The sequence below is a fragment of the Neomonachus schauinslandi genome, chromosome 8 (assembly GCF_002201575.2).
Source record: "Neomonachus schauinslandi chromosome 8, ASM220157v2, whole genome shotgun sequence".
Taxonomy (NCBI): domain Eukaryota; kingdom Metazoa; phylum Chordata; class Mammalia; order Carnivora; family Phocidae; genus Neomonachus; species Neomonachus schauinslandi.
The window spans coordinates 130,092,897-130,105,163 of record NC_058410.1 but is presented as its reverse complement, the minus strand read 5'-3'; the positions used below and the strand labels follow the sequence as shown (position 1 = coordinate 130,105,163).

Below are 12,267 nucleotides of genomic sequence, written 5' to 3'. Positions count from 1 at the left end.
TGATCAGAACAAGGGACTTCCTAAAACTACTGGACTTAGATATCTGTGACAGAAGCTGGTTCTGAACTGGCAGATAAAACTTTAGGCCATTACAGATTTATATCAGGATTCTTTTTAATTGTTCAAGCAGAAACAAACAAAACAAAACAAAAAACACTAGAATTTCTCCCAGGGCAGAAGCATTTTCCCACTCCCTACACTCCAGAGAATCAGACGGTATTCTACACCAATAGAAGCAACAGCCTCAGAATGCACACTGAGTAATCACACTGAAAGGAATGTGTAGCAGGATAAACTCATTGGCTGTTTTATACACACTATATATTTTTTAATATAGAATATATTCTACAAGACCACAATTCAGTATATATCTAAATATTTTTCTCAGAATATACTCATTTTAATTTTTTTGTAATATTGCTTAAAAATAAAACAGTTTGGATCAAAAACACTGACATTTGTATAATTCTGTTTACGCTTTCCAAAATTTACACTTCTAGATTGATACCCTAAGATACACTCTTTGCTCAGGGAGTGCCACAAAAGTAATTGGTTTGAAAAGATGCAGTTTCATAGCTACTTACATGCAGTTTTACCATCATCAATGACTCATACTATAGCTAAAGCAACTACCCTTATCCTTCAACTAAGATACTTCTAGAAAGAATACTTTGAAAAAATACCTCAGCACTTGCAGATCACAGAATGATTTCAAATCATCAGACTGTTTTTCCCAAAATTCCTAAAATTGAACAAAAGTTTTAAGTAGTTAGCAGTTACTCTACTCTGGAACAGATCCTCTTAAGTCACAAAGAATATTCCAAAAGTGGGGGTCACTTACCAGAACATCCTTCTCAAGGTGTTTCAGAGCCTGAATATCCTTCTCAAGATTGTTCAGCTCTTGAAGAACAAAACTGTGAAACTGTTGTAGTTTATTCAGTCTGAGAAATGTAAAAAGCAACAGATTTAATCGGAACTGCTTGACTGTAACAAGAGACAATCCTTTTTTTATAAGGATACTTCTTATTCTTCTCTAGACTTATTATTTTTTTTAACTTAAATGCAAGTTGGTTAACATATACTGTATTATAAGTTTCAGGGGTAGAATTTAGTGATTCATCAGCTGCACATAACACCCAGTGCTCATTATATCAAGTGCCCTCCTAAATGCCCATCACTCAGTTACCCCATTCCCCCCAAACCCAACTCCCCTCCAGCAACCCTCTGTTTGTTTCCTAGAGTTAAGAGTCTCTTATGCTTTTCCTCCTTCTCTGTTCCTATCTTATTTTTCCTTCCTTTCCCCTATGTTCATCTGTTTTGTTCTTAAATTCCACACGAGTGAAATCCTATGGTATTTGTCTTCTTCCAACTGACTTATTTCACTTAGCATAATACCATCTAATTCCATCCATGTCACTGCAAATGGCAAGATTTCATTCTTTTTGATGACTGAGTAATATTCGTGTGTGTGTGTGTGTATGTGTGTGTGTGTGTGTGTGTGACATCTTCTTTATCCATTCATCAGTCAATGGACACCTGGACTCTTTCCATAGTTTGGCTATTGTGGACATTGCTGCAATAAACACTGGGGTGCATGTGCCCTTTCGAATCACTATGTTTGTATCCTTTGGATAAATACCCAGTAGTGCAATTGCTGGGTCATAGGTAGTTCTATTTTTAACTTTCTGAAGAACCTCCATGCTGTTTTCCAGAGTGGCTGCACCAGTTTGCATTCCCACCAACAGTGTAAGAGGGTTCCCCTTTCTCCACATCCTTGCCAACTTTTGTTTTAAGAACACATATCTCTTCTTCCCTTCCCTCACTGCATGACCATCCTCTTCCCCAGAAACTATGAAAACTTTGATTTATCCTTTCAACAGAAGTCCAGAGGAAGCTGGGATTTTAACATCATACTTAGAGCAAAGGAGAGATGACTCCAGGGAAAAGGACACAGAGGCCAGACCTGGCCTAGAAGCCATTGTACCACCAATCATGGCTCCCCATCACTTCCAAACTTCCACTTGCTCCCCTCCTCTCTTGCCTTAAGGGGGTCCTGAAAGCTGAAATTGGCTAATAAACTCTGTTCTCTACATGTTAGTTCTAAAGTTTCCAACATCTGCTATTCTGTGTCAACTACCACATAAACTGCTTGCTTGCTTGCTTGCTTATTGTCTGTCTTCTCCATTAGGCTGAAAGTTCTATGAAGGCAAGAAGCTCCCAAAGCTTGTTGTCACTGCTCTCCTGCACTTAGCACAGGGTCTGGCACCTCGTGCTGCTCAGTGTGCATTTGCTGAATGAAAAATGGCTGAATACGTAACCCCTACAAGACAATGGAAGTTCTACAAGTCCAAAGTCCTTCTTGGGCTTGTTTTGAGAATCAAATGACATTGCATGTATCAAAGTTTGAAAAAAAAATCGTAATTCCTATTCACATTATATTTTCTGCCCTAAGAAACTTCCTCCTTCAGTCAAGCTAACCATCCTGCCATTGTTTTCTTTCCCTCCTTCATCTACAGGCCATTTTCTCCAACAAGGAACAATCTCTATACACACCTTCCCTATACCATTCAAACCTTTGTTTCCAAAACCACTACAGAAGCACTTCCATTGTAATGGTTCTAGATTAACTCTAATCACCACAGAACCCCATCTCCACTCACCTTTCCTATCCTTCCCATCTCATGGTCATCTGAGTGTGTTTGCATACGTGTGCATGTGTGCACGCGAGTGCATAGCACTCTTTATTGTGGCAATATATATAACATAACATTCACCCTTTTAGCCATTTTTAAATGGACAATTCAGTGGCATTAAGTACATTCACAATTTCGTGCAACCATCACCACCATCCGTCTCTAGAACTTTTCCATCACCCAAACAGAAACTCCACACTGATTAAACACTGACTTATTTCCCACTCCCTCAGCCTCTGGTAATCTCTATTCTGCTTTCCTTCTCTAGGAATTTGCCTCTTCTAAGTACCTCATGTAAGTGAAATCATGCACAACTTGTCCTTTTGTATCTGGCTTATTTCATTTTGCATAACGTCCTCGAGGTTCATCCATGATGTAGCATGTGTTAGAATTTCATTCCTTCTTAAGGCTGAATAATATTCCACTGCACATGCATGACACATAGCACTCACCCAGCATTTTTCCATATATACCCATGCTTGCTCTGTCTTCATAATTCGATCATAAATTTTTTTAAAATAGTGTTTTAGGATCATACCATGGCAGACCATGAAGAGGCTTAAGGAAGACCTTACCCCATCATCTTATGAATGAAGAACTAGAAACTAGACAGGTTAGGTGATGTATCAAACCTCACATCTGCTCAACTTCAGGTCTCATGACCCTACCACAGTGGACATGACACAAATGTTTACGAGTGATCACACTTTTATGATTTTGTTTTGAAACCCAACACTTACCTGCATTGATGTATCTGGTTTAAAAGCTGGATTAAGCAATCTGGTGCTTGCTTTGCATCTTCTGAATAAAGTGGACTCCCTTTGTACCTAAGCTAAACCATAACAACAATAACAAAATGATCACACTTGAATTAGCCATAACTACATAAATGGAGTTCAGGCTTTGTGTGAAAATGATACTACCAGCACATTATATTCATAGCAAACATTACTGCTTAACAACTGTGATAAGACAACATGCTACACGCTTTCTATGTATTACCTCAGGTTCAGTACCAATAAAGAACAATACGCTAAAATAGGAAAACATATTCATGCTATCAAAACACATATTGAATATTACGAACAAATTTCCATTATAAACTAGCTTACATTGGTATTGCAAAAAATATAAGACTTTGGAGATTTTCCAAATTAGTTAGATGAATATATGTCAGGGTAAGATAATTTTCTCAAATGTGCTAATAAATAACTCTTTTGGGATTTATAAACAATAGGACATAAAAGGAGGGAACCGAAATGCTTCCAAAGTTCATCTTGCAGACAAGATTTTGGGACAGCCTACGTATGCACTGCCCAGCTGTACTCAGATTTGCCACCACTCAGCTGACCATCTCCCCAAAGCCCACCTCCATCTTTGTCCTGGACACCTCTCTCATCCACATGGTCCCCCCCTCTCCTCCTTGCCTATTGTTATGACTCAATCATTGCTTTCTGGTACTTCCAATGTCTGAGAATGCTCTCGATGAAACCAAACCATGAGTCTGATTTCCATATAGGTCCATCCGGTCCCATTGTAGCAAATGGACACGGAACAGCTTCTTACAATACAAACCACAATTCACAAAGGCACTACAATCAGTCTCCATAGCTAAGGCAAATACGCCTCCCCCAAAGCCTCAGGAGCATCTTCACACATAAAGGATAATAACAGTACTGATGAATAATACGAACTTGTTACTTTAAGCTCATAACAAGCCAGCTCTTCATTTTTAGCGGACCATTACCTCGGATTTTCTTTTCAGTTCTCTAGCGAAGTTTTCAAGGGCTGTGATAACAGCAGAACTCTTTGAATTCTCTGGTACAACTGCTAGAGATGGAGTAGAAATGCCTTCTGAACAATAAAAATAGAACATTAAGTAAAACTAACACAGGGCTCAAAATAGATGTGCTCAGTCCATCAGCTGCCTGGAGGATGGAAAGTCAGTCAGGAGGCAAAGATATACTCCAAAGAAGTCCCAAGGGGGCCTGACTCTGGCTGACAAGGCCAGCTTGGAACCGAGAGTCCTCATGGTGGGCACTTCCGGCTGCTTCCAGTCAAACCTCAGTCTCTGGCAAGGGCTCATTTCATCCAAAGTTTCCCGGCACTTTAAATTGGGGCAGCTGATATTATGTCTAAGAAACAGGCTGAAGAAGGTGTCAAAAGAGGTTTTAAGGAGGACATGACAGGTAGGACTTTTCTACGGGGGCAACAGAGTTTTATGAGGGCTCTGGCACTATTCTAAGGGATTTGCAGGTATTGACTCATGTAATCCACACAAAAACCATGTCAAGTAGGTGCTGTTGTTGTGCATATTGAACAGAAGGATCAAATAACCTGTTCAAGCTCACACCAACAGTGTCAGGATTGGAACCCAGGCCAACTGGTTCTTAATCACCAACCTCTAGTATCTCTGAGCTTCCAAATTTGCCCTCTTGGAGCCTTTTGTTTTGAAACAGTATGGCATCACTTATGCAGATGGCCAACCCCACATATGCAGATATTTTGGATCATTCTCCTTCGTATAGAGTGGATATTTCTAATAAAAACTTAGTTAATAACTACCAACTAAAGCAGAGGCCTAGACATTTAAGAACCTTAGGCCCTGAAAATTGCCATAAGGAAGAGTGAAGAGGCAGAAATCAAAATGCTAGAAAGGATATGGTGCTTACTTGCTTTTATCTATAATTTGTGCAACAATTTACTTGGCTTTGAAAGGACAAAATGCTTAGTTTGTAGGGTTCTGCAGCAACTTTGATCTTCGAAATGTAACCCCCTTGTAGTGCATGCTGGTACATTCAGTGCTTACAAGTTTGTCACACTCTTGCTTGAATGGCTGGCTGGGCACAAAATGTTACCTGAGTCTGTCTCTTTTGTCACTGAGGCGAGGGATTCTGGAGCAGCACCTTCTTCCAATTTTGACTGTTTTGACTTAGCAAAACTGCCATCTGATATGTCTGAAAGTAAACACAGCACATTAATAACTACACACACGTTCCTTTTGTCCCAATTTTATCTTGTCTTCTTTTCACCAGTAAATACCTAACTTTGATAAGCAGCAAGGAAAACTTGTTTGCTGTTACTAATTACTTATCAGTTGACACGCTAAGAACAGCACAAGCATCAAAGCACTAAGTCTACTGATGCCTGAAAGAGGACACATGGGAACAGGCATCCCTTTGATGAGCTCTGTAACGTCTAGGAACGATCTGCTTAGCAAAGTACAGACTGACTCAAACAAAACAGTAGTGGATATAGCATCAAAAACACTGCCAGGGCTCAGGCTAAATGGCAAGGTAGAATGGTATCCGAGCAGATGGGCCTTCGGAAGCTCATCAGATCACCCTGCAAAGTGCGTCACCTGTTGGCGACACTGGAGATTAATGAGGTCATCTTGGCTCCTCACTAGCTAAAGTGACTTGGAGACCTTCAGCTTATGAGATTTAAATATAATCCCTTTTTCACCTTGGCATTTACTAAACATTTTCTATTGATGTTTACTTTTATCCCAAACATGTCCTTGTTCCTTCTGAGCCCTCCCAATCTTATCAATGGCACCTCTATTGTCAAAAGCACCATAGAATTAGGCCCAACTCCTGCTTTTCCTTACCATCCACCTCTCTTCCATCATCAAGGCCAAGGTCCTGCATACAGAATGAATCCATCCCTCTTTCTGCATTCCCACACCATGATCCTGTCCAAGGCCATCCTCCCTGGAGGACCTCGTCAGTCCCATACTTTCAACGGTGCTACCTCCCAAATCTCTCTCCTCCCTGAGCTCCATTAAGCAGCAAATTTTTGTTTCCGACTGCTTAGAGTCCATCTCTAAACCCACTCTATTTTATCCAAACCACTCTTTCTTCCCCACCATACACTTAGCCCCTATGTACACACTTAGCTTGAAGTCATCTGGCTTTGCCCCTTCTCATCACATATCCTGCCAGTCATTACTAATTTTCCCCTTCAGAGGGGAGAATTCATTACTCAGCAGATATTTGAATGTTATTATGTACAAATATTTGAATGAACTGTACAATATGGTGGAATGGTGGAGAAGCAAAGAGACAAGTTTCTCTTTCTGTACTCTGCTTCTCTATATAGTCTCCCTGGGGTGCCTCGGACACCTCAGGCATGTTCTCATCTCAAGGCCTTTGCTCTTGCGGCTCCTCTGGACTTGAATCCTTTACCCCATAGATCTGCATTAAGGTTCCCTCCGGCCAACCAACATAAGATTTCAGTACCACCCCCCAACTTTTAAATGTCGTTCCATGCTTGATTTTTTTCCCTAGCCTTTATCACAATATAACATACTACATGTTTTACTTTTCTTATATATTATTTGCCCCACACACACTGGAAGATAAACTCCAGCAAAGGTCGGCATTTTGTCTGTTTTGTTCATCAGAATATCTAACCCTTAGAAAAGTGCCGGGGCGCCTGGGTGGCTCAGTCGGTTAAGCGGCTGCCTTCGGCTCAGGTCATGATCCCAGGGTCCTGGGATCGAGCCCCGCATCGGGCTCCTTGCTCGGCGGAGAGCCTGCTTCTCCCTCTCCCTCTGTCTGCTGCTCTGCCTACTTGTGCTCTCTCTCTCTGTGTTAAACAAATAAATAAAAATCTTTTAAAAAAAAAAAGTGCCTCGTCCACAGTAGACGCTCAGTAGATGTTCATTGAATGAATAAATGAATGCTACAAAATATCCAAGTTCCTATGAAAAAAAGAAAACATAAGATACCTTAGGGGTTCCTAAAATGGCAACATAGGAAGACTCACCTCCTTCACAGACACACACATCTATAGAGCAATTGAAGAATGGAGGGCTGACTAAACAGCTTCTGCACAACAAAAGATAAGAGAGACCACATAAAGAACAGCAAGAGAGAGGGAGACAGGGTAATGAAGGAGCCCCCATCCCTCGCCGGGTGTACTGCAGTGGGGAGGGATAGTACTAAGGGACGGGGAGGAGATTCGTCTGCCCTGGGACATAAAATAAAAGCTGTGGTTTAAAAGGACAACTAGAATAAAAAAAGATCTAGCCCTAGGACCCTGCCAAACAGTGGGGGAGCTACTGGAACTCACTCTGGATCAGAGGGGCTGGTGGGTGCCATGGTTTATGTTCACCCTCTACCTTGATAGCACAGAGGGAAGTAGGGTTGGGCTGCCATAGCTGACCTACCTCCACACCAGCCCCAGCCATCCCATCAAGGTGGCGCCCATGCAGCACATACCAGGACACCCCTGGTCAGCAGTCACTACGGCTCCAACTAACTCATCAAGACACAAAACATCCCAGAACATGTCAGGTCTGAACCACTTCACCTCCAGACAACTTGCCAGGGCACCCTGCACAGAGTGCCCAGAAACCTCTGTGCCCATGCCTGCTTTGGCTCCAGAGTACCCCGCTGCATGGAGCTTCCCAGGACACTCCAGCCTGCACCAACTTCAGTTTCAACCATCCTACCAGGGTGCCCTCTACTTAGGGAGCCCAAGGATGTAGAAAAAGGAACCCTCTTGCACTGTTGGTGGGAACGCAAACTGGTGTAGCCTGTGGACAACAGTATGGGGATTCCTCAAAAAGGTAAAAATAGAACTACCCAATGATCCAGTGTGGGTATTTACACACAAAAAATACAAAAACACTAATTCAAAGGGATACATGTACCCCTATCTGTATAGTGGCATTATTTATATACTTAAATTATGGAAGCAACCCAAGTGTCCATTGACAAGTGGATGGGTAAAGATGTGGTGTATATACACACGATGGAATGTTACTGAGCCATAAACAGGAATGAAATCTTATTTGCAACAACATGGGTAGAGCTAGAGAATATAATGCTGAGCAAAATAAGTCAGAGAAAGACATAAATACCATATGATTTCACTCATATGTAGAATTTAAGAAACAAATGAATAAAGGGGGAAAAAGAGAGACACACAAACCCAAAAACAGACCCTTAACTATAGAGAACAAACTCAGGGTACCAGAGGGGAGGTAGGCGAAATAGATCAAGGGGATTAAGTATACACTTACCTTGTTGAGCACTAAGAAATGTATAGAAGTGTTGAATCACTATATTGTACGCCCAAACCTAATACAGCACTCTATGTTAACTCTACTGGAATTAAAAATAAAAGTAACAACAGAAAAAAAATTCCCACATAAAAGGGAACCTCCATAAGGTTTACCTCTGTTTATATTGGGCATATATCACCAAATTATTATAGGTATAGTTATATTATCTGTCAGATTTCTTATCAGAAATTTTACAGACTAAGAAAAATGGAATGATATAAAGTGCTGAAAGAAAAACATTGCCAACCATGAATACTTGATCTGGAAAAGTTGCCCTACAGAAATGAAGGAGCAATAAAGACTTTCCCAGACAAATAAAAGCTAAGGGAGTTTATCGTCACAAGATCTGCCTTATAAGAAATGCCGAAAGTAGTTCATCAAGTCAAAATGAAAGGGTGATAATTAGTAACATGAGAACATAGGAAAATATGCCACAATTATGAACACATAGTTAATATCAGAATACTATAATATGATGGTGTGTTAACCATTAACATCTAGTATAAAGGATGAAAATATTGAAAATAATTATACGTGAAATAATTTGGTGATGTATGCCCAATATAAACAGAGGCAAATTGTGACAACAAAAACATAAAATTTAGGGGAAGCAAAGGGTGGAGTTTTGTATGCAATAAAATTTGTTATCAGCTTGAAACAGACTATTTGGTATCTAAGACATTATATGTAAGCCTCATGGTAATCACAGAGCAAAACCTACCCAAAAGTAGATACACAAAAGATAAAGGAAATAAAAAAATACCACTATGAAAAATCACCAATTCACAAGAGAGGAAGAGATTAACAAGGGAACTACAAAACAGCCAGAAAACAATGAGAGACATTAGTAATTCCTTACCTATCGATGACTACTTTAAATATTAGTGGACTGACCAATTAAAAAAGGGCAGAGGATCCAAATAGACATTTTTCCTAAGAAGATATACAGATGGCCAACAATCACATGAAAAGATGCTCAATGTCCCTTACCAGGGAAATGAAAATCAAAACCACAATGAGATATCACCTCACACCTTTTAGATTGCCTAAAATTAAGAAGATAAGAAACAAGTGTTGGTGAGGATGTGGAAAAAAAGGAACCCTCATGTACTGTTGGTGAGAATGTAAATTGTTACAGCCACTGTGGAGAACAGTATGGAGGTTCCTCAAAAAATTAAAAATAGAAATACCATATAGGGGCGCCTGGGTGGCTCAGTTGGTTAAGCATCTGACTTCAGCTCAGGTCATGATCTCAGCCTCCTGAGATAGAGCCCCACACTGGACTCCCCACTCAGCAGGGAGTCTGCTTTTCCCTCTCCCCCTGCCCCTCCCCCTGCTCATGTTCTCTCTCTCTCTCTCAAATAAAATCTTTTTTCTTAAAAAAAGAAATACCATATGATCCAATAATTCCACTATTGGAGGATATTTACCAAAGGAAAATGAACACACTAACTTAAAAAGATCTATGCACCCCTATGTTTATTGCAGCATTATTTACAATAGCCAAGACGTGGAAGCAACCTAAGTGTCCATCAATAGAAGAATGGATAAGGAAGATTATGCTCCACACACAGAGGAATATTATGCAGCCATAAAAAATGATGAAATCATGCCATTTGAGACAACATGGATGGACCCAGAAAGTATTATGCTAAGTGAAATAAGTCAGAGAAAGACAAATACCATATGATTCCACTTACAAATGGAATCTTAAAAAAAAAAATGAAAAGTAGAATCAGAATTATAAATACAGAGAACAAACTGATTTTTTTTTTTAATTTGTATTTATTCTATGCAGAATTTACTCTCGGGCCATAAGGTTTTGTTTCTTCAGTTTCTTCTGGGGTATCTTTTTCTTCTGTGCAACCTCCTCTTCTGGTTTAGGAACAATCTGCTCTTTTTTTTAGTAAGGATCATCTTGATGAGGCAGGGAGAGCTCATGTATGGGTTAATCCGACCATGAGCCCTGTATGTTCTATGCCACATCTTGGGGGCTTTGTTCACCTGGATGTGCTCAATGGCCAGAGAATCTACACCTTAAACCCTTAAGCTCAGCATTATTCTCTGTGTTTTTAAGCATGTGCAGTAAAAATTCAGCACTCTATTTGGGCCACCGACCCTGTGTGCAGCCCCACTGTTAGGCCTGGGCAACCTACCACCTCCACCATTGTAGCAATGGAATGGCACACCCTGCTTCTGCAAAGTGACGTCTTTCAGATACTCGGTGGCTTTTTGGATCTGCAGACCCTTGGTGGTCTGGGCAGTTTCACGTGTGTTCTTAAAGCGAACACGAAGATTTGAACCTCTTGATTTGCATGATTTTGTAGGGTTTTCTGGGTCAAGCAAATAGTGAACCATTCTCAGCGGTCACTGCAGGCCACTTAGGGGAAGAGCGAGAACAAACTGATGATTGCCAGAGGGGAGGCGAGTGGAGGGGCTGGACAAAATGGGTGAAGAAGAAAGGAAGACATGGGCCTCCAGTTATGGAATGAGTAAGTCACAGGAATAAAAAGCAGAACATAAGGAATACAGTCCATGATATTGTAATAGCACTGTATGGTGACAGATGGTGAGCATGGCATAATATATAAACTTGTCAAATCACTAAGTTGTATGCCTAAAACTAATGTAATATTGTGTGTCAAGTATACTCAAAAATTTTTTGAATTAAAATGTAAATGGATTGAATTGTTCAATCCACAGGAATATAGTAGCTGAATGGATTAAACAAAAAATAAAAAGACCTAACTATGTGCTACCCACAAGAGATTTAGTTCACTTTTAAGGATGTGCATAGGCTCAGAGAGAAGGAAAAAAATATTCCATGCAAATAGAAACTAAAAGGAAATAGAAATAGCTATCATCAGACAAAATAGACTTTTGTCTATTTTTACATACAAAATGTATTTTACATCAGACAAAATAGGCTTTAAGTCAAAAGTGGTAATAAGAGACTAAGAAAATCATTATGTAATGATAAAGGGATCAATTCATCAAGAGGATACAGCAACAGTAAATATAAATGTACCCAACATCAGGGTACCTAAATATATTAAGGAAATACTAATGTGTGGGAAGGGGTAAGTAGACAATGCAATAATAGTAATAGACCTCAATACCACACTTTCAACAACAGATAAATCATACAGACAAAAAATCAATAAGGAAACACTGGACTTGATTTTACTTTACACCAAATAGACCTAACAGACATATACAGATCATTCTGTCCAACAGCAGAACACCAATTCTTTTCAAGCACACATGGAACACATGGTGTGTTTTCTAGGATACACATGTTGGGTCACAAAACAAGTCTCAGGAAATTTAAGACGACTGAAATCATGCCAAGAATCTTTTCTGACCACAATGATATGAAACTAGAAATACCAGGAAGAAACAAAAAATCACAAATATGTGGAAATTAAATAACACACTCCTGAACATTTGGGTCAAAGAAATCAAAAGGAAAATAAAAAAATATCTTGATATCATTGAAAA

General features: G+C 39.9%; 1 protein-coding gene across 1 annotated transcript in view; it reads right to left on the bottom strand.

Annotated features, from left to right (window-relative positions):
* Nucleotides 1–646: 646 nt before the first annotated feature.
* The window catches only part of SYCP2L (synaptonemal complex protein 2 like), a 111,402-nt gene continuing 99,781 nt past the window's right edge, over nt 647–12,267 (bottom strand). The window contains exons 25-29 of the mRNA XM_021697231.1: nt 5,552–5,650; nt 4,441–4,547; nt 3,434–3,525; nt 842–941; nt 647–742 (exon numbers count right to left, since the gene is read on the bottom strand). Of these exons, the coding sequence (XP_021552906.1) occupies nt 647–742; nt 842–941; nt 3,434–3,525; nt 4,441–4,547; nt 5,552–5,650 (494 nt within the window). The remainder of the gene's footprint in view (nt 743–841; nt 942–3,433; nt 3,526–4,440; nt 4,548–5,551; nt 5,651–12,267) is intronic.